Consider the following 23,174-nt stretch of genomic DNA (forward strand, 5'->3'; position numbering starts at 1 on the left):
AACAAGCCTCATCCTCTTAAAAAGTGTCGTGGGTTTAGATACAAAACTCTAGATGAGCGCAAATCATATCTCAAAGACAATGGCATTTGTTTCCGATGTTGTGGGTCAACGCAGCACAGAGCTAAAGACTGTAAGGTTTCAATCAAGTGCTCTGAGTGCGACAGCGACAGGCATCTTGCTGCTCTGCATCCAGGCCCAGCCCCTACAAATACATACACCGCTACAGCAGAGACAGATAATGGCGGGGAGCAAGGTGACGATGCTCTTCTATCTGTCACCTCAAAGTGTACAGAGATCTGTGGTGAGGCAGTCAATCCAAGATCATGTTCAAAAATATGCTTAGTCAAAGCTTATCCGGCTGGGAAAAGAGAGAAAGCTGTCAAAATGTATGTAGTGCTTGATGAACAAAGTAACAAATCTCTGGCCAAGACAGAGTTTTTCAGTCTCTTCAACATCAATGACAACTCTGCTCCATACACCATGAAGACGTGTTCTGGGGTAACAGAGACTTCAGGCAGGAGAGCCGTCAACTTCATGGTGGAGTCTATAGATGGACACATGCAGCTCACTCTCCCTACTCTGATAGAGTGTGATATGATGCCAGACGATAGGATGGAGATTCCCTCCCCCGACATTGCGTATCATCATCCCCATCTGCAACCAGTTATGGACAGAATTCCAGCTGTGGACCCAGACGCTCCCATCCTCCTGCTCTTAGGACGAGACATCTTAAGGGTACACAAGGTACGAGAGCAAATCAATGGGCCCCACGACACTCCTTATGCACAGCGACTCGACCTCGGGTGGGTCATTGTGGGTGAGGTCTGTCTGGGAACGGCTCACCGACCAGCCAATGTTAACGTGTTCAGGACAAACATACTTCAAAATGGTCGCACATCCTATCTGAGCCCTTGTCCTGACATCATCCAGGTAAAAGAGAACTACAACAGCGTAGCTCAGAAACACATCTCTCCCTCTACAGTGCACTCGAGAGATCCAAGCACAACTGTGAACACAGACAGCCTGGGATGTTCCGTGTTCAACAAAACACAAGACGATGATAAACCTGCACCATCAGTGGAGGACAAAGCCTTCTTGGACATTATGGACAAACAGGTTTTCCAGGATGATGGAAACAACTGGGTGGCTCCACTACCCTTTCGCCCCAATAGACGTCGCCTTCCTAATAACAGGGAGCAGGCCATGAACCGTCTCACATCACTTCGCAGGACTTTAGACAAAAAGCCTGACATGAAGCGTCATTTTATTGACTTCATGCAAAAGATGCTGGATAACGACCAAGCCGAACCTTCACAGCCACTAGAGGGAGACAAAGAACGTTGGTATCTGCCCATATTTGGTGTTTACCATCCACAAAAGCCTGAACAAATACGAGTAGTATTTGACTCCAGTGCGAAGTGTCAAGGCGTGTCACTTAACGATGTTCTGCTCAGTGGTCCAGACTTAAACAACACACTCTTGGGTGTCCTAATACGTTTCCGCAAGGATTGCATTGCACTAACAGCAGATGTGCAACAAATGTTTTACTCTTTTGGTGTACGTGAGGATCACAGAGATTACTTAAGGTTTCTCTGGTATGAAGACAACAACCCAGATAGAAACATAACTGAGTACAGGATGAAAGTCCATGTATTTGGGAACAGCCCTTCACCAGCCGTAGCCATCTACTGCTTGAGACGAGCAGCGCTACAGGGTGAGAAGGAACACGGGTCAGAACCCAAGCAATATGTAGTGAGGAACTTCTACGTCGATGATGGTCTGACATCAGTAGCTACTACAGAAGAAGCTATCAATATTCTAAGAAAAACACAAGCAATGTTGGCGGAGTCCAACATGAAACTACACAAGATTGCATCCAATAGCAAAACAGTTATGGAAGCCTTCCCTATGGAGGACCGTGCAAAAGACTTAAAAGATCTGGACCTAGGAGTGGATCCTCTACCTGAGAGTTATTGACTCGGAAGGTCAATGCCATGTTGGATTTGTCATGGGGAAATCAAAATTGGCCCCTCGTCCGGCCCACACTATCCCACGCCTAGAACTGTGTGCGGCCTTGCTAGCTGTTGAGATGTATGAACTGATCAAAGACGAAATTGACATTGATATAAATGCAGCCAAGTTCTACACAGACAGTAAGATAGTTCTCGGTTACATCCACAATGTCACCAAAAGATTCTATGTTTATGTTGCCAATAGGATAACTCGCATTAGGAAGTCTACCCATCCAGATCAGTGGTGCTATATAAACACTGGCAGCAATCCAGCAGACCATGCAACCAGGCCCATACTTGCTGCGCTCTTAAAACACACTAGTTGGTTCTCAGGTCCACCGTTCCTGACCCAAACAAACTCGAGTAAGCCTGAGAACATCAATTTTGACCTTGTAGAGCCTCACACAGATGCAGAGATTCGACCAGACGTCACTGTCTTTGCCTCTAAAGTTTCTGGAGCTCAACTCGGCTCTCATCGCTTTGAGAGGTTCTCAAGCTGGAAAGCTCTCAATCGAGCCACAGCACGACTCATTCATGTTGCAAGATCCTTCCATGAAGGTGCAGACAACACCAGCTGCAGAGGCTGGCATGACTGTAATAAACCATGCGGTACAAGTGAGTTGTCACAAGCCAAAACAGCAATCATTCACTGTGTGCAACATGAAGCCTTCAGAGAGGAATTCAAATGCATTGAAAAAGGAAAAGAGTTCCCAAAGCAAAGTACACTCAAAAAGCTGAACCCAGTGATTGATGAGGATGGGTTGCTGAGGGTGGGAGGCCGCTTATCCTCCGCCGACATGTTACAAGACGAAAAACATCCTCTCATCATCCCACGGACACATCATGTTGCCACTCTGCTGGTAAGACATTATCACGAGCAAGTGGCTCACCAAGGCCGTCATTTTTCAGATGGAGCTATTCGAGCAGCAGGCTTCTGGATTATTGGGAGCAAACGTCTGGTCTCTGGTGTCATTCACAAGTGTGTCACCTGCCGCAAGGTTAGAGGGAGGCTAGTTGACCAAAAAATGGCTGACTTGCCTGCAGACAGACTCACATCTGAACCACCATTCACCAGCGTTGGACTTGATGTGTTTGGACCATGGAATGTCATAACTCGTCGCACTAGAGGTGGTAGTGCAGACTCCAAGCGCTGGGCGGTGCTCTTTACATGTATGTCTACTAGAGCAGTCCATATCGAGCTTATCGAATCTATGTCCACATCCAGCTTCATCAACGTGCTGAGGCGTTTTTTCGCTATCCGTGGTCCAGCAAAAGTGCTAAGGTCTGATCGAGGTACAAACTTTATAGGTGCCTGCAGGGAACTGGGTATCGACACAAATGACTCAGAACTGACTAAATACCTCTCAGATAAGGGATGTACTTGGATATTTAATCCTCCACACTCGTCTCATATGGGTGGTTCTTGGGAGAGACTCATTGGGGTTGCCAGACGTATTCTTGATGCTATGCTGTTTCAGACGGGCTCCACTCATCTCACACATGAGGTCTTGAGCACTCTTATGTCTGAAGTTATGGCAATAATCAATGCGAGACCCTTAGTGTCAGTATCAACCGACCCTGACATGCCTACCATTCTCACACCCTCAATGTTACTTACACAAAAGACCAGCGCTACCTCAGCCCCTTCCGGATACTTCAGCATGAATGACCTTCATGGAAAACAGTGGAAGCAAGTCCAGTGTCTCGCTGACACCTTTTGGAAAAGGTGGAGACAAGAGACACCTGACAACGCTGCAGAGACGCAGAAAATGGACAGCAGAAAAGCCAAATGTAAAAGTGGGAGATGTTGTCTTATTGAAAGACAGTCAGGCACACAGAAATGACTGGCCAGTCGGGCTTGTGGTAAAAACCTTTCCCAGTACTGACAAAAAGGTTAGGAAAGTAGAACTAAAAATTGTCAAGCAAGGAGCTGCTAAGGTGTTTCTGAGACCAATCTCAGAGATTGTTGTTCTTCTTTCTGAAGCATCCTAGAGACAAAAGATAAAAATAGAAAGGACATTTGTTTCTTGATATGTTTTATTTAATAGTGGCACAATTTCATTATACCAGGCGGGGAGTGTGCTGCCATCCTGTTAGAAGATAACAGATTATTTTATTACAATGGTTAAATTGGATTTTCATTGTGTTCAATGGTGTTATTTGCCCCCTAGTGGCGCTTTCTGGTACTTAGAAAGACAACGCAAACGAAAGAAGCAGCTACAAACAACGCTACGGTGCAGGTCTTTCAATGTAGTTATTTCTTGTCACGCTTCAGCCTTGGAAAAATATTTGTTTGTAAGTTCGATTCAAGCATTTAGCTAATGATGATAATCTTGTTATTGATAGAGTTTCTTACATATCAATGTTGGTTGCATTTACTCACAAATTGCAATGCCTTTTGTGTATGTCGTTAGCTGTATTACTTTGCTCATGCGTCATGCAAACGAATTGTAAAATATACAATACTGTAGTTTTGTTACTGTTTTTAGTGTAATATGCTTTGTTATTCTACATAGATGGTTATACATTATTAGAGTAATGAAAGGAGCAATTACCATATGGTTAACAATTAGCTATATGGTTTGGCATCATGCCAGATGCATGGTACCTTAGCTCGTGCTTTGTATTTATGCAACTTCAAATGTTTAATGTACATCTACAGTATGTCGGTAGTATGTCGGTGTGAATTGAACACTAAAGTATATTATTTTCTGTATTTTGCAGTTTCACAACATAAACGTTTCAATATATTCATTCAAGAAAAGACTAAGTCTTCAAGTTTTATTGAAGACTTAGTTGTTAGCTATCTGTCTAGTTTTGCATGGGAACGCAACTCAAGGGCAGAATACTCCTATTAGTACCATTTATGAAGGGAAGCTAATGATCCATCATGTATGACATTCCTGGGAGTGTGTAAACATTTTTATGTTCTCTATAGTTATGTACTTGAAAATGTATCAATTGACCAATTCGGCCACTTGGAGGCCCCTTGGGTACATTTGGGCAAATCGTGAAGGACACCTGGGAGACTTCATACTAAATATTATGTAGCTCTCTCATTCTCTCATTCTGCCCTGTTGTGGACAACATCTATCCCAGCTTCCTATCTCAATGTATGACATTTTGCATTTCAAAGATGATGGAACAATTTCAAATAGAAACCCCATGATTTTGTTTATCTTTTACCAGGTCTATATATTTTCCTACATTAATTTCTCATCTCCACAAACTTCAAAGTGTTTCCTTTCAAATAGTATCAAGAATATGCATATCCTCGCTTCAGATCCTTAGCTACAGACAGTTAGATTTTGGTATGTAATTTTAGGCGGAAATTGAGATGAAGGGTCCTATACATTTCCAAAGAGGCCAAGGGCAAATACAATAGCAAGTAAGTAGCCTACAGTACAGAGATGTTGCATTTTGGATGGTTGTTTTCGACAACAGCCACTGGGTGTCAATGTTGTTTCATTTTTTAAACGAAGAGACTGATCCCTTTGCAACTTGCACAAATCTATAGTATTACTTAAACAAATTTACTCTGATAATGTAAGGGATTTAAGGTAAGCTTAATTGATTCTCCCACAAGGAAGAATTACCTTAATATGATGAAGGTCAAGTTATGCAACTAATGGAAATCTATGTCCTGGAGCTATTGTTATAGCAATCTAATGCAAACATGAACATAGATTAAACATGTATTTTTCAATAAATAATGTTATTTTTTTGATCACAAGGTTGAATAAATAAAACTGACTGAGAATACTGTTAGGCCTACCAACAGCCCTAGACATAACTAAATGTAAGAAAAAAAGTATTATTTAATTATCCATATCTCCGTATCTGCTGCTGAGAATCTCCGTCTCCTGTCTCCCCGTCTTATTCCAAATCCCCTGCAACACACAAATATACACACACGTTCACATTACTACTTGCTGAAATGTACTGGCATGAACATCACAAGGTTATATAATTTTGTATTGAAAATCACATCTTAACGATTTAGTGAGGTCCTTGTCCCTGCTTTCCATTGCTTAGCCGCCTAATATCTGGGCTATATTTGGACACACCTGCTCACAGGCCTCCGACTGGTCTCTTGTCAACCGGCTGCGTGAGGGGCTCAGGATTGACTTCATGTGTGAAAAGATCTGTTCACATAGATATGTGGATCCAAATGCTGAAGCATTGCACATGCAACATTCTTCAGACTGTCAAATTTCACTGACAGGCTCTCCCAACCGTGGATAATGGAGGCGATCAGCTGCATTTCAAAGTCATCGATACCCATCCACTGAAACAGACAGATCCAAGTCGCTCTCCCCGAAGTTGTCTGGCTTGGTCTTGGAACACCGATTCTCTTGGCAAATGATAGTGACATTTAACCATGGGGTGGCCAATCTTATCTTCAATCAACTTTGCGAAACCTTTGTTTCCCCACCATATCGGGGGCACCGTCAGCTCAAATCAAATCAAAGTTTATTTGTCAAGTGCACCGAATACAACAGGTGTAGACCTTACAGTGAAATGCTTACTTTCAGGCTCTAACCAATAGCGCAAAAAAAGTATTAGGTGAACAATAGGTAAGTAAAGAAATAAGTAACAACAGTAACAACAGTAAAAATATATATTTTTAAAGATACAGTAGCGAGGCTATAAAAGTAGTGAGGCTACATACAGACACCGGTTAGTCAGGCTGATTGAGGTAGTATGTACATGTAGATATGGTTAAAGTGACTATGCATATATGATAAACAGAGAGTAGCAGTAGCGTAAAAGAGGGGTTGGTGGGTGGCAGGACACAATGCAGATAGCCCGGTCAGCAAATGTGCGGGAGCACTGGTTGGTCGGCCCAATTGAGGTAGTATGTACATGAATGTATAGTTAAAGTGACTATGCATATATGTTAAACAGGGAGTAGCAGCAACATAAAAAGAGGGTTTGGGGGTGGCACACAATGCAAATAGTCCGTTTAGCCATTTGATTACCTGTTCAGGAGTCTTATGGCTTGGGGGAAAAACTGTCGAGAAGCCTTTATGTCCTAGACTTGGCACTCCAGTACCGTTTGCCATGTGGTAGTAGAGAGAACAGTCTATGTCTGGGGTGGCTGGGGTCTTTGACAATTTTTAGGGCCTTCCTCTGACACCGCCTGGTGTAGAGGTCCTGGTTGGCAGGCAGCTTAGCCCCAGTGATGTACTGGGCCGTACACATTACCCTCTGTAGTGCCTTGCGGTCAGAGGCCGAGCAATTGCCGTACCAGGCAGTGATGGAACCATTCTCTGGTCTATGGTCTCGATGTTGCAGCTGTAGAACCATTTTGAAGATCTCAGGACCCATGCCAAATCTTTTTAGTTTCCTTAGGGGGAATAGGCTTTGTTGTGCCCTCTTCACGACTGTTTTGGTGTGTTTGGACCATTCTAGTTTGTTGTTGATGTGGACACCGAGGAACTTGAAGCTCTCAACCTGCTCCATTACAGCTCCGTCGATGAGAATGGGGGCGTGCTTGGTCCTCCTTTTCCTGTAGTCCACAATCATCTCCTTAGTCTTGGTTACGTTGAGGGAGAGTTTGTTATTCTGGCACCACACGACCAGGTCTTTGACCTCTTCCCTATAGGCTGTCTCATCGTTGTCTGTGATCAGGCCTACCACTGTTGTGTCTATGGCAAACTTTTAATGATGGTGTTGGAGTCGTGCCTGGCCATGCAGTTGTGGGTGAACAGGGAGTACAGGAGGGGACTGAGCACACACCCATGTGGAGCTCCAGTGTCGAGGATCAGCATGGCAGATGTGTTGCAACCTACCCTCACCACCTGGGGGCGGCCCGTCAGGAAGTCCAGGATCCAATTGCAGAGGGAGGTGTTTAGTCCCAAGATCCTTAGCTTAGTGATGAGCTTTGAGGGTACGATGGTGTTGAACGCTGTGCTGTAGTCAATGAATAGCAGTCTCACATAAGTGTTCCTTTTGTCCAGGTGGGGAAGGGCAAGTGTGGAGTGCATAATCTGTGGATCTGTTTGGGCGGTATACAAATTGGAGTGGGTCTAGGGTTTCTGGGATAATGGTGTAAATGTGAGCCATTTTACCAACCTTTCAAAGCACTTCATGGCTACGGACGTGAGTGCTATGAGTCTGTAGTCATTTAGGCAGGTTGCCTTTGTGTTCTTGGGCACAGGGACTATGGTGGTCTGCCTGAAACATGTTGGTATTACAGATTCAGTCAGGGACATGTTGACAATGTCAGTGAAAACACCTGCCAGTTGGTCAGCACATGCCCGGAGCACACATCCTGGTAATACGTCTGGCCCCGCAGCCTTGTGTATGTTGACCTGTTTAAAGATCTTACTCACGCCTGCTACGGAGAGCGTGATCACACAGTCGTCCAGAACAACTGATGCTCTCATGCGTGCCTCAGTGTTGCTTGCCTTGAAGCGAGCATAGAAGTGATTTAGCTCGTGTCACTGTGCAGCTCGCAGCGGTGCTTCCCTTTGTAGTCTGTAATAGTTTGCATGCCCTGCCACATAAGACGAGCGTCGGAGCCGGTGTAGTTTGATTCAATCTTATCCCTGTATTGACGCTGTTTGATGGTTCGTCGCAGGGCATAGCAGGATTTCTTGTAAGCTTCCGGTTTAGAGTCCCCCACCTTGAAAGTGGCAGCTCTACCATTTACAGTGTTGCAAAAAAGTATTTAGTAAGACACCAATTGTGCATGTTCTCCCACTTAAAAAAGATGAGAGAGGCCTGTAATTTTCATCATAGGTACACTTCAACTATGGCAGACAAAATGAGAGAAAAAAATCCAGAAAATCACATTGGAGGATTTTTAATTATTTATTTGCAAATTATGGTGGAAAATAAGTATTTGGTCAATAACAAAAGTTTATCTCAATCCTTTGTTATTGTTGGCAATTACAGAGGTCAAACCTTTTCTGTAAGTCTTCACAAGGTTTTCACACAGTGTTGCTGGTATTTTGGCCCATTCCTCCATGCAAATCTCCTCTAGAGCAGTGATGTTTTGGGGCTGTTGCTGGGCAACACAGACTTTCAACTCCCTCCAAAGATGTTCTATGGGGTTGAGATCTGGAGACTGGCTAGGCCACTCCAGGACCTTGAAATGCTTCTTACGAAGCCACTCCTTCGTTGCCCGGGCGATGTGTTTGGGATCATTGTCATGCTGAAAGACCCAGCCACATTCATCTTCAATGCCCTTGCTGATGGAAGGAGGTTTTCACTCAAAATCTCACGATACATGGCTCCATTCATTCTTTCCTTTACACGGATCAGTCGTCCTGGTCCCTTTGCAGAAAAACAGCACCACCCCCATGCTTCACAATAGGTATAGTGTTCTTTGGATGCAACTCGGCATTCTTTGTCCTCCAAACACGACGAGTTGAGTTTTTACCAAAAAGTTATATTTTGGTTTCATCTGACCATATGACATTCTCCCAATCTTCTTCTGGATCATCCAAATGCTCTCTAGCAAACTTCAGACGGGCCTGGACATGTGCTGGCTTAAGCAGGGGGACACGTCTGGCACTGCAGGATTTGAGTCCCTGGCAGCGTAGTGTGTTACTGATGGTAGGTTTTGTTACTTTGGTCCCTGCTCTCTGCAGGTCATTCACTATGTCCCCCCGTGTGGTTCTGGGATTTTTGCTCACCGTTCTTGTGATCATTTTGACCCCACGGGGTGAGATCTTGCGTGGAGCCCCAGATCGAGGGAGATTATCAGTGGTCTTGTATGTCTTCCATTTTCTAATAATTGCTCCCACAGTTGATTTCTTCAAACCAAGCTGCTTACCTATTGCAGATTCAGTCTTCCCAGCCTGGTGCAGGTCTACAATTTTGTTTCTGGTGTCCTTTGACAGCTCTTTGGTCTTGGCCATAGTGGAGTTTGGAGTGTGACTGTTTGAGGTTGTGGACAGGTGTCTTTTATACTGATAACAAGTTCAAACAGGTGCCATTAATACAGGTAACGAGTGGAGGACAGAAGAGCCTCTTAAATAAGAAAGTTACAGGTCTGTGAGTGCCAGAAATCTTGCTTGTTTGTAGGTGACCAAATACTTATTTTCCAAATAAGTTTGCAAATAAATTCATAAATTTGTGTGGAGTACAGGTGATCTAGAATTTTTCCCCCTGTGGTTGCACATTTAACATGTTGATAGAAATTTGGTAGAACTGATTTAAGTTTACCTGCATTAAAGTCTCCGGCCATGGGCCTCCCGGGTGGCGCAGTTGTTAAGGGCGCTGTACTGCAGTGCCAGCTGCGCCACCAGAGACTCTGGGTTCGCGCACAGGCTCTGTCGTAACCGGCCGCGACCGGGAGGTCCGTGAGGCGACGCACAATTGGCATAGCGTCGTCCGGGTTAGGGAGGGTTTGGCCGGTAGGGATATCCTTGTCTCATCGCGCACCAGCAACTCCTGGGGCGGGCCAGGCACAGTGCACGCTAACCAAGGTTGCCAGGTGCACGGTGTTTCCTCCGACACATTGGTGCGGCTGGCTTCCGGGTTGGATACGCGCTGTGTTAAGAAGCAGTGCGGCTTGGTTGGGTTGTGTATCGGTGGACGCATGACTTTCAACCTTCGTCTCTCCCGAGCCTGTACGGGAGTTGTAGCGATGAGACAAGATAGTAGATAATAACAATTGGATACCACGAAATTGGGGAGAAAAAGGGGGTAAAATAAAATGCTTTTAAAAAGTCTCCGGCCACTAGGAGCACCGCCTCTGGGTGAGTGGTTTCCTGTTTGCTTAATTCCTTATACAGCTGACTGAGTGCGGTCTGACTGCCAGCATCTGTCTCTGGTGGTAAATAAATAGACCCGAAAAGTATAGCTGAAAAATCTCTAGGCAAGTAGAGCCTGCAATTTGTCACATATATTCTACTTCAGGCGAGCAGAATCTAGAGACTTCCTTAGATTTCGTGCGCCAGCTGTTGTTTACAAATATGCACAGACCCGCTCCCCTTGTCTTACCGGAGTGTGCTGTTCTATCTTGCTGGTGCAGCGTATATCCTGCTAGCTGAATATCCATGTCGTCATTCAGCCACGATTCCGTGAAACATAGGATATTACAGTTTTTGATGTCCCGTTGGTAGGATATTCGTGATCGTACCTCGTCTAATTTATTGTCCAATGATTGCACGTTGGCGAGTAGTATTGACGGTAACGGCAGCATTCCCAGTCGCCTTCTCCGGGTCTTGACCTGGCGTCTGGCTCTTTGTCCTCTGTACCTGCGTCACTTCCTCTTGCAAATAACGGGGATGTCAGTCCGGTGGGGTGTTTGGAGAATGTCTTGTGCGTCGTCTTTGTTGTAGAAAAAATCTTAATCTAATCCGAGGTGAGTGATTGCTGTCCTGATATCCAGAAGTTATTTTTTGCCGTAAGATACGGTTGCAGAAACATTATGTACAAAATAAGTTACAAAGAATGCGAAAAAAACACATAATAGCACAATTGCTTGGGCTCCCCTGTAAAACTGCTGCGATTTCTTCCAGCGCAATTTTGTAATAGCAAAAATAGTCTCTCCTCAAGATGATCTGTGAAGGCTTTGCTACATTACCCCTTTAGTATTTAATTTTTTATGAACACTTTTTCAAGGGACGTCAGTTAACCTCTTGAACCTCTGGGGGCAGTATTTCATTTTTGGATGAAAAACGTTCCCGTTTTAAACAAGATATTTTGTCACGAAAAGATGCTCGACTATGCATATAATTGACTGCTTTGGAAGGAAAACACTCTGATGTTCCCAAAACTGCAAAGATATTGTCTGTGAGTGCCACAGAACTAATGCTACAGGCGAAACCAAGATGAAATTTCATACAGGAAGTGAGCCAGATTTTGGAGGCTCTGTGTTCCAATGTCTCCTTATATGGCTGTGAATGCGCAAGGAATGAGCCTACACTTTCTGTCGTTTCCCCAAGGTGTTTGCAGCATTGTGACGTATTTGTAGGCATATCATTGGAAAATTGACCATAAGAGACTACATTTACCAGGTGTCCGCTCGGTGTCCTCCGTCGAAACTATTGCGTAATCTCCAGGTGCGTGCATTTTTCCATTTTAAACAGAGGAGAAACCAAACTGCAACGAGAGATTTATCATCGAATAGATATGTGAAAAACACCTTGAGGATTGATTCTAAACAACGTTTGCCATGTTTCTGTCGATATTATGGAGTTAATTTGGAAAAAAGTTTGCTTTGTAATGACTGAATTTTCGGGTTTATTTCTTAGCCAAACAAAACGGAGCGATTTCTCCTACACAAATAATATTTTTGGAAAAACTGAACATTTGCTATCTAACTGAGAGTCTCCTCATTGAAAACATCCGAAGTTCTTCAAAGGTAAATGATTTTAATTGAATGCTTTTCTTGTTTTTGTGAAAATGTTGCCTGCTGAATGCTAGGCTTAATGCTATGCTAGCTATCAATAATCTTACACAAATGCTTGTGTAGCTATGGTTGAAAAGCATTTTTTGAAAATCTGAGATGACAGTGTTGTTAACAAAAGGCTAAGCTTGTGAGCCAATATATTTATTTCATTTAATTTGCGATTTTCATGAATAGTTAATGTTGCGTTATGGTAATGAGCTTGAGGCTATAATTATGCTCCCGGATACGGGATTGGTCGTCGCAACAGGTTAAAAACAAATTCTTATTTACAATGACGGCCTACTCCGGCCAAACCCGGACGATGCTGAGCTAATTGTGCACCTCGCTATGGGACTCCCAATCAGGTCAGTTGTGATACAGCCTGGAATCGTGACTCGTCTTGCAGTGAGATGTAGTGCCTAAAACGGAACTCAAACCGGCTGCGCGTGTGAGCCATCGTGCATAGATTTATTTTGTCCCCCCACACCAAACGCGATCATGACATCTACTGCTGCTGTACAAAACAAACTCTGAACCAATTACATTCATTTGGGAAAAGTATTAAACATTTATGGCAATTTATCTAGCTAGCTTGCTGTTGCTAGCTAATTTGTTCTAGGATATAAATATTGAGTTCTTATTTTGCCTGAAATATACAAGGTCCTCTACCCCGACAATTAATCCACACATAAAATGATCAACTGAATTGTTTCTAGTCATCTCTCCTCCTTTCAGCCCTTTTCTTCTCTGGACTTTATATTGCGATTGTCAACATTCATAAATTAGGTGCATTGCCGCCACTGACCTCGTTTGTCTTTCAGTCACCCACATGGGTATAACTAATGAGGAGATGGCACGTGGGTTCCTGCGTCTATAAACCAATAAGGATATGGGAGAGGCAGGACTTGCAGAGCGATCTGCGTCAGAACTGACTTCTATTTTAGCCCTTGGCAACGCAGACGCTCGTTGGTGCATGCGAGCAGTCAAAACTCTCATCAAGAGCCACACTAAACACAGGTGCATCTTTTAAAGCTACAGTTTGCTGCTCCTTTACATTTTCAACCATCTCGGTCACGTGCCTTTCAACAGTTCTGGCAGACACAGGCATGTCTTTTAACTTTGAGATGATTGTGTCTTTGTTAGGCAATCCATCAAATAAAGCCTGCGAACTACTGAGGAAAGCCTCTTTGATATATTATTCCCCATCAGTAAATGGTTTTCCATGTTTAGCAATGCACTGAGCATCTTTGCAACTCCCCCCTGTAGCTTGAATTTTGACTGCAGATAGACACGGCCCTCTTGATCCCTTTAGCTTCGTCCGCCTCATCCTTTAAGTTTTTCTTATGCCTCGTTTCAAAGTGACGTGTACACTTGATGTCCGAAAAACAACTGTTTTACAACTGTCACGTTCTGACCTTAGAGAGCCAAACAGACCGGCCCTTCTGTAAAACGTATCCACATTCCTTTGTCCAAGAGGCAATAAATGGGCAGCCATTGCGTTATTTTTTGTTGAGATTTTGTGAATTGAACTCTTATAAATAACAAAAGAAAGCTTGCTAGCTGCTAGCCATGTGAAAACAAATCTCTCATCTTAGCGGAGACCTTCATCACGTTAATACATACTAGTGATGGTGCCGGTGGGTAGGGCTTATTGGCTCTCAACCAATCATGCTATTTTGTTATTTTTTTCACGTTGTTGCTACCATCTCTTATGACCGAAAAGAGCTTCTGGACATCAGAACTGGGATTATTCACCTCAAATTGGACGAGAAGCTCTTCTTCAATGAGTCGGACACGAGGGATATACTGCAGACACCCAACCAGGCCCCGATCCCCGTGATTCGCTGGAGAAGGAAACTGAGTGCCGTTATTGAAAGTGACTAGTGATACCTTTATTAAGTCAGTTATTTAAGTAGCCAGAGATTTGAGTCTGTATGTTGGCAGCAGCCTCTCTACGTTAGTGGCTGTTTAACAGTCTGATGGCCTAAAAGCTGTTTTTCAGTCTCTCGGGCCCAGCTTTGATGCACCTGTACTGACCCCGCCTTCTGGATGATAGCGGGGTGAACAGGCAGTGGCTCGGGTGGTTGTTGTCTTTGATGATCTTTTTGGCCTTCCTGTGACATCAGGTGCTGTAGGTGTCATGGAGGGCAGGTAGTTTGCCCCCGGTGATATGTTGTGCAGACCACACTACCCTCTGGAGAGCCTTGTGGTTGAGGGCGGCGCTGTTGCCGTACCAGGCGGTGATACATCCCGACAGGATGCTCTCGATTGTGCATCTGTAAAAGTTTGTGAGTGTTTAGATGACAAGCCAAGTTTCTTCAGCCTCCTGAGGTTAAAGAGGCTCTGTTGATCTTTTTTCACCACGCTGTCTGTGGACCATTTCAGTTTGTCCGTGATGTATATGCCGAGGAACTTAAAACTTCTCCCACTTCTCCACTACCGTCCCGTCGATGTGGATGGGGGGTGCTCCCTCTGCTGTTCCCTGAAGTCCACGATCATCTCCTTTGTTTTGTTGACGTTGAGTGAGGTTATTTTCCTGACACCACACTCCGAGGGCCCTCACCTCCGAGGGCCCTCACCTCCTCCACTCCTTGGAGTGGGTCTTGGGTATCATGTAGGGTGGAGGTGATATGGTCCTTGACAAGTCTCTCAAAGCACTTCATGATCACAGGAGTGAGTGCAATGGCGTGATAGTCATTTAGTTCAGTTACCTTAGGTTTCTTGGGAACAGGAACAATGGTGGCCATCTTGAAGCATGTGGGGACAACAGACAGGGATAGGGATTGGTTGAATATGTCCGTAAACACACCAGCCAGCTGGTCTGTGCATGCTCTGAGGACGCGGCTAGGAATGCCGTCTGGGCTGGCAGCCTTGCGAGGGTTAACAAGTTTAAATGTTTTACTCACGTTGGCTGCGTAGAAGGGGAGCCCACAGGCTTTGGTAGCGGGCCATGTCAGTGGCACTGTATTGTCCTCAAAGTGAGCAAAGAAGTTGTTTAATATGTCTGGGAGCAAGACGTCGGTGTCCGCGACGGGGCTGGTTTTCTTCTTGTAATCCGTGATTGACTGTAGACCTTGCCTAATACGTCTCGTGTTTGAGCCGTTGAATTGTGACTCTACTTTGTCTCTATACTGACACTTTGCTTGTTTGATTGCCTCGTGGAGGGAATAGCTGCACTGTTTGTATTCGGTCATATTTCCAGTCACCTTGCCATGATTAAAAGCAGTGGTTTGTGCTTTCAGTTTCGCTCGAATGCTGCCATCAATCCACGGTTTCTGGTTAGGGAAGATTTTAATGGTCACAGAAGGAACGACATCTCCGATGCACTTGCTAATAAACTCGCTCACCGAGTCAGCATATACGTCAATGTTATCGTCTGAGGCTATCCGGAACATATCCCCGTCCACGTGATCGAAGCAATCCTGAAGCGTGGAATCCGATTGGTCAGACCAGCGTTGTATTGACCCGAACACGGGCGTTTCCTGTTTTAGTTTCTGTCTATAGCCTGGGAGCAACAAAACCCACTCCAATTTGCATACCGACCTAACAGATCCACAGATGATGCAATCTCTATTGCACTCCACACTGCCCTTTCCCACCTGGACAAAAGGAAAAGCTACGTGAGAATGCTATTCATTGACTACAGCTCAGCGTTCAACACCATAGTACCCTCAAAGCTCATCACTAAGCTAAGGACCCTGGGACTAAACATCTCCCTCTGCAACTGGATCCTGGTGTTCCAGTTGCAGATGCTAAGGGTAGGTAACAACACATCCACAATGCTGATCCTCAACACGGGGTTCCCTCAGGGGTGCGTGCTCAATCCCCTCATGTACTCCCTGTTCACTCATGACTGCACGGCCAGGCATGACTTCAACACCATTAAGTTTGCCGATGACACAACAGTTATCATCGTCAACGACGAGACAACCTCTCCCTCAATGTGATCAAGGCACTGGAGATGATTGTGGACTTCAGGAAAAGGAGGACCAAGGACGCCCCCATTCTCATTGACGGGGCTGTAGTGGAGCAGGATGAGAGCTTCAAGTTCCTTGTTGTCCACATCACCAACAAACTAACATGGTCCAAGCACACCAAGACAGTCGTGAAGAGCGCACGACTAAACCTATTCCCCCTCAAGAGACTGAAAAGATTTGGCATGAGTCCTCAGATCCTCAAAAAGGTTCTACAGCTGCACCATCGAGAGCACCTTGACCGGGTTACTTCAATGCCTGGTATGGCAACTGCTTGGCCACCGACCGCAAGGCACTACAGAGGGTAGTATGTGCGGCCCAGTACATCACTGGAGCCAAGCTTCCTGCCATCCAGGACCTCTATATCAGGTGATGTCAGAGGAAGGCCCTAAGAATTGTCAAAGACTCCAGCCACAGTAGTCATAGACTGTTCTCTCTGCTACAGCATGGCAAGCGATACCAGAGCGCCAAGTCTAGGTCCAAGAGGCTTCTAAACAGCTTCTACCCCCAAGTCATAAGACTCCTGAACATCTAATACAATGGCTACCTAGACTATTTGCGTTGCCCTCCCCTATTGTACGCTGCTGCTACTTTTTGTTATTATCTATGCATAGTCACTTCAATAACTCTACCTACATGTACAAATTACCTCAATTACCTGGACTAACCAGTGCCCCTGCACATTGACTCTGTACCGGTACCCCTCTGTATATAGCCTCGCTATTGTTATTTTACTGCTGCTCTTGAATTATTTGTAATTTTTATTTTTTGTTCAAGTATTTTTTATATGCATTTCTTAATTGCATTGCTGGTTAGGGGCTTGTAAGTAAGCATTTCACGGTAAGGTTGTATTCAGCGCATGTAACATTACAATTTGATCTGATTTGAAAAGAAGACAGGCTGCATGTTTTGGAATATTTTTTTTCTGTACTGCTTTTCACTCTTTTAAATAGGTTAGTAATTGTGGAGTAACTACAATGTTGTTGGTCCAGCTTCAGTTTTCTCCTATCAAAGCCATTAACTGTTTTAAAGTCACCATTGGCCTCATGGTGAAATCCATGCAAGGTTCCTCTCCACCTGCACGTTGGACTGAGGCTGGTACCCTGATGTGGGGCTGGCCGTGACCCCCAGCTACTCCATGGAGATTCTCCAAACCCGCAACCTGAATTGGGCTCCACGATGTCCTCCGGATGGCGATAGTACCTGCTGGAACAGTGCCTCAGTGACCTAGGGAGCGGTGGAGAGACCAGAGGGAGGGATAAAATGGCAGGATTTAGAGAATCTGTCCACAGCAACCATAATAGTGGTGAAACCATCAGACAGAGGGAGATCAGTAACGGAATTTATGGGCAGATGGAACCAAGGCTGCTGAAGCACTACTGGAGCGTACCGGGAAGATTTGGTTTGGGCACATAAGGAGCAGGAGTTGAGACAGTGAGCGATTTCTTGCACCAAGGTGGGCCACCAGTACTTAGCGGAGATGGATTGATTGGTGCGGGTGATACCTGGGTGTCCAGCGGCGAGGGATATTTGCGCCTAGGTCAACAGCCTTACCCCATGGGGATGTACAGTGGGGCAAAAAAGTATTTAGTCAGCCACCAATTGTGCAAGTTCTCCCACTTAAAAAGAGGAGAGAGGCCTGTAATTGTTGCTGGTATTTTGGCCCACTCCTCCATGCAGATCCCTTCTAGAGCAGTGATGTTTTGGGGCTGTTGCTGGGCAACATGGACTTTCAACTTCCTCCAAAGATTTTCTATGGGGTTGAGATCTGGAGACTGGCTACGCCACTCCAGGACCTTGAAATGCTTCTTACAAAGCCACTCCTTCGTTGCCCGGGCGGTGTGTTTGGGATCATTGTCATGCTGAAAGACCCAGCCACGTTTCATCTTCAATGCCCTTGCTGATGGAAGGAGGTTTTCACTCAAAATCTCACGATACATGGCCCCATTCTTTCCTTTACACAGATCAGTCGTCCTGGTCCCTTTGCAGGAAAACAGCCCCAAAGCATGATGTTTCCACCCCCATGCTTCACAGTAGGTATGGTGTTCTTTGGATGCAACTCAGCATTCTTTGTCCTCCAAACACGACGAGTTGAGTTTTTACCAAAAAGTTATATTTTGGTTCCATCTGACCATATGACATTCTCCCAATCTTCTTCTGGATCATCCAAATGTTCTCTAGCAAACTTCAGACGGGCCTGGACATGTACTGGCTTAAGCAGGGGGACACGTCTGGCACTGCAGGATTTGAGTCCCTGACGGCGTAGTGTGTTACTGATGGTAGGCTTTGTTACCTTGGTCCCAGCTCTCTGCAGGTCATTCACTATGTCCCCCCGTGTGGTTCTGGGATTTTTGCTCAAAGTTCTTGTGATCATTTTGACCCCACGGGGTGAGATCTTGCATGGAGCCCCTGATCGAGGGAGATTATCAGTGTTCTTGTATGTCTTCCATTTCCTAATAATTGCTCCCACAGTTGATTTCTTCAAACCAAGCTGCTGACCTATTGCAGATTCATTCTTCCCAGCCTGGTGCAGGTCTACAATGTTGTTTCAGTTGTCAGCTCTTTGGTCTTGGCCATAGTGGAGTTTGGAGTGTGACTGTTTGAGGTTGTGGACAGGTGTCTTTTATACTGATAACAAGTTCAAACAGGTGCCATTAATACAGTTAACGAGTGGAGGACAGAGGAGCCTCTTAAAGAAGAAGTTACAGGTCTGTGAGAGCCAGAAATCTTGCTTGTTTGTAGGTGACCGAATACTTATTTTCCACCATAATTTGCAAATAAATTCATAAAAAATCCTACAATGTGATTTTCTGGATATTTATCTTCTCATTTTGTCTGTCATAGTTTAAGTGTACCTATGATGAAAATTACAGGCCTCTCTCAACTTTTTAAGTGGGAGAACTTGCACAATTGGTGGCTGACTAAATACTTTTTGTCCCACTGTATATGCTCTCAGGAGGGCGGGTAGCAGACGGGTTTCCTCTCCAGAGCCTGGATTGATGTCCACATCTATGTCCCAAAACACGGGGCCAACAATACAGGACGATGGAATGATAGGCTGGAGGGCACCTACAGGACTCTAAACCGATGTGGAACCACAGGGTAAGAGAAAGCAGGTCTTCTGGTGCTCAGGTGGTGATTTTCATCCTTGACCATGAGATGGTGGGGTTATGACGTTTGAGCCATGGGAGGCCGAGGATGACTTTGTTTTCAGGTGCGGTGATGATGTGGAACGGAAGATTTTCTTGGTGGTTCTGTGATGTGCGTGATTGTGCCGGATCACAATGGTTGATTATCCAGGGCGTGGACTGTAAAAAAGGAGAGGAGAGCGGGTACGAGGTGATGTTCAGGGAGGAGGCGAGAGCCTGGTTGATGAAATTCCCTGTGACATGGGAGTCTACTAGAGCTGTAGAGACAACACCTGAAGGACAGCCAACCAGTGAAATGGAAACCAGGAAGGGTCTGGAGGAAAACGATGATGTTGGAATACTCATGCCTACCCTGGGAGACGGATGATCTGAGGGCCGCCCCTCTGCCCCAGTGGATCCCGGGTTGGTACGCACCGGACACCGCTGAAGCTGGTGCCCCTCCAGGCCGCAATAGGAACACAGTCCCAGCTGTCTCCAGCGATGCCGCTTTGCCTCGGAGAGGTGTATGGCCCCTACCGCCATGGGTTCAGGCTCTGCCTCAGGACGGCCAAAGGAAAAGGGCAAGGGGAGAGGAAGATGCCTCCTGAAGAAGGTTGTCCATAGCGATGGCCACAGAGATGAGCATGTCCAAGGAAAGGTTGTCGTCCTGGCACGCCAACTCCGTCTGCACCTCCTCGCACAGTCCTCTACGGAATAGGGTGCAGAGTGCCAGTTCATTCCATCTACTGGAGGCTGCCACGATCCAGAAGGTGAGGGTAAGGAAAGTGAGGGCTCCCATCTGATGGGCGAAATAGAGGGACTGCTGGATAGGAAGCCACAGCATTTGGATGGAGTCCCGTCATACTTGTCTGGGAGGGACAGTCGGGCATTGCCTCCCTGGGTGGACTGCTGTGTGGGCTGGGGGGATGGCTTGCTGGGATGACTCGTGGTAGGAGTCCCTCCGCTAGTTGTAGTTGAATTCGATGGCAAAGCTGTCATCAAGGCAAAGGGTGGCTACTTTATATTTGATTTGTTTAACACTTTTTTGGTTACTACATGATTCCATATGTGTTACTTCATAGTTTTGATTTCTTCACTATTATTCTACAATGTAGAAAATAGTAAAATTTAAGAAAAACCCTGGAATGAGTAGGTGTGTCCAAACCTTTGACTGGTACTGTATATATATTTTTCGATTAATCAGGATCCTTACTTCCTGTGGCTATGGTGACAGGGCCTTCTCACATGTGGCCCCTCAGCTCTGGAATACTCACCTGTACATGTAAAAGAGGTATCTCGTATTTCTTCATTTAAAAACTACTTAAGACATACTATTCAAGCTAGCTTTTCATGTATGATCGCTTAATAACCCTCCAGAGTCCATTGATGCAACGGTGCGTCAATCTAAGTAAAATAATAAAATAAAAAAACATAAAAATGTGGCAGTTTAAGCTAGAGCTATTTTTTGGGCTGAGCTATGTCTCAATCCACCTCATCCACCTGTCACCCTTCCGCATCTGCAGTCGAAAGTGTCAGAGCTACAGCGCTGTTTGTCAGACCAGCAGACATCTCGAATATCGGTCTTCTCACAAAAACATATGTAGCATCTGAATGCTTTGGCCTACAAACTAATATGACCTACTCTATAAAAGGGGAGACTCTCACAAGCCCCACGGACTCGTCTGAAGTTGGTAAAGCTGATATGCCAACATTAGTCTGTAGTGTCCAAACTTTTTAGGCTACAAACTTATATAACCCCCACAAGTGTCACAGGACTCGTCTAAAGGTAACCTATATAAATTAATGGAAGTATGGAGATAGTTTTGTGCCAATACAAATAAGTGGTTAAATATGTGTCAGAATAGACAAAAATATGTCCTGTGCTTTCTTATATCTCCTAGATATAGGACAGACTCTTCTTATGACACATTGTTGTCTTTTTTTCCATTTGTGAAAGTGTTATTCAACGTATTACCAAATTCAATATTTTATCAAATAATTTTTGAATATTATTTTTGGGATACCTAAAGGGCTCCTAAAATTCAAATTCAAATGGCTAAATTATCCATGCATGGTATGACCTTCTTAAAACAATTCCACATGTCAGCTTAGAACCCCCAGCCCCCCCCCTACAGCTTAGACTTTTAAGAATGAATTTGCTAGATTTTGTATCTTTTGCATTAGTCTATCTTTTGCATTAACATGTTACGTTTTGATGTATTGTGATTGTTGTTTCTACTTATTGATGTATTGATGGTGTTTTTTGTTTTGTTTTTGTTTTCTACTTTGTGTATTGAGCGTGGGAAATGTGCTCTACAAATGAAATGTTATTATTATTATTTGAATTATGTGTGCATGGATGCTGACTAGCCTGCTGCCTTGCTGAAATCAAAGCACAACTCCATTTATTTAGCCCTCTCGACTGCTTACACGATTTAAGCTATTAACGTGAAAATATTTTTGATAGCATTTATACTTTTTGTACTACAACAATATTTAAATGAGCTCCCAATGCATTTAAATCATAATAAAATGGCCCTACACTCTTGAAAAATAGAGCTATCTAGAACTTAAAAGGGTTCTTTGGCTGTCCCCATAGGACAACCCTTTGATGAATCATTTTTGGTTCCAGGTTGAACTATTTTAGGATCCACATAGAACACTTTGGGGAAAGGGTTCTACATGGAACCCAATAGGGTTTTACCTTGAACCAAAAAGGGTTCTTCTATGGGGACAGCCGAAGAACCTTTTTGGAATCCTTACATGGGAAACATTTCTTCATACACCGTTGAAGCTCTCAACACCAAACCAACGTTGAGATCTTCAGAATGACCCAACTTAGATTACTTGTCTTTTTAATACTACTCCTACTTTTTCAACTGTAACCATTTAATTGTTCATAATGTTCCCTAGCTATCTTCACCTTCATCACCCCAAACATTCCCAAAGGTGCTCTTGTTAGGTATATTTAACGGAAACCCAGAAAGATATGAAGAAGTAAAGAGAGGGTGACGTTTCTTTTATGGACTGAAATGAATTATAATGTGCTTACCCTGGATGGTTCTGACAGGATTTACTGCTGCGATTTAAAGCGTCCCCCAGAGGTGTTACACTACATGACCAAATGTATGTGGACACCTGCTCATCGAACATCTGATTCCAAAATCATGGGCATTAATATGTAGTTTGTTGCTATAACAGCCTCCACTCTTCTGGGAAGGCTTTCCACTAGATGTTGGAACATTGCTGCGGGGACTTGCTTCCATTCAGCCACAAGTGCATTAGTGACGTCGGGCACTGATGTTGGGCGATTAGGCCTGTCTTGCAGTCGGCATTCCAATTCATTCCAAAGGTGTTCGATGGGGTTGAGGTCAGGGCTCTATGCAGACCAGTCAACTTCTATCACACCGATTATTGACACACTTTTTCTGTACCGCATTATCTCTGTGCACATTGGTATCGTCCTGCTGAAACGGGGGCATTGTCATGTTGAAACAGGAAAGGGTCTTCCCCAAACTGTTTCCACAAAGTTGGAAGCACAGAATCGTCTAGAATGTTATTGTATGCTGTTGTGTTAAGACTTCCCTTCACTAGGAACTAAGGGTCCTAGCCTGAACCATGAAAAACAGCCCCAGACCATTATTCCTCCTACACCAAACTTTACAGTTGGAACTGTACATTCTGGCAGGTAGCGTTCGCCTGGCATCCG

At 44.6% G+C, this 23,174-nt stretch overlaps 1 protein-coding gene across 1 annotated transcript in view; it reads left to right on the top strand.

Annotated features, from left to right (window-relative positions):
* The first annotated feature begins 20,109 nt into the window (after nt 1–20,109).
* LOC124034878 (ALK tyrosine kinase receptor-like) overlaps nt 20,110–23,174 on the top strand; it is a 424,275-nt gene continuing 421,210 nt past the window's right edge. The window contains exon 1 of the mRNA XM_046348285.1: nt 20,110–20,241. Within this exon, the coding sequence (XP_046204241.1) occupies nt 20,110–20,241 (132 nt within the window). The remainder of the gene's footprint in view (nt 20,242–23,174) is intronic.

The sequence above is a fragment of the Oncorhynchus gorbuscha genome, linkage group LG05, assembly GCF_021184085.1.
Source record: "Oncorhynchus gorbuscha isolate QuinsamMale2020 ecotype Even-year linkage group LG05, OgorEven_v1.0, whole genome shotgun sequence".
NCBI classification, from domain to species: Eukaryota; Metazoa; Chordata; class Actinopteri; order Salmoniformes; family Salmonidae; genus Oncorhynchus; species Oncorhynchus gorbuscha.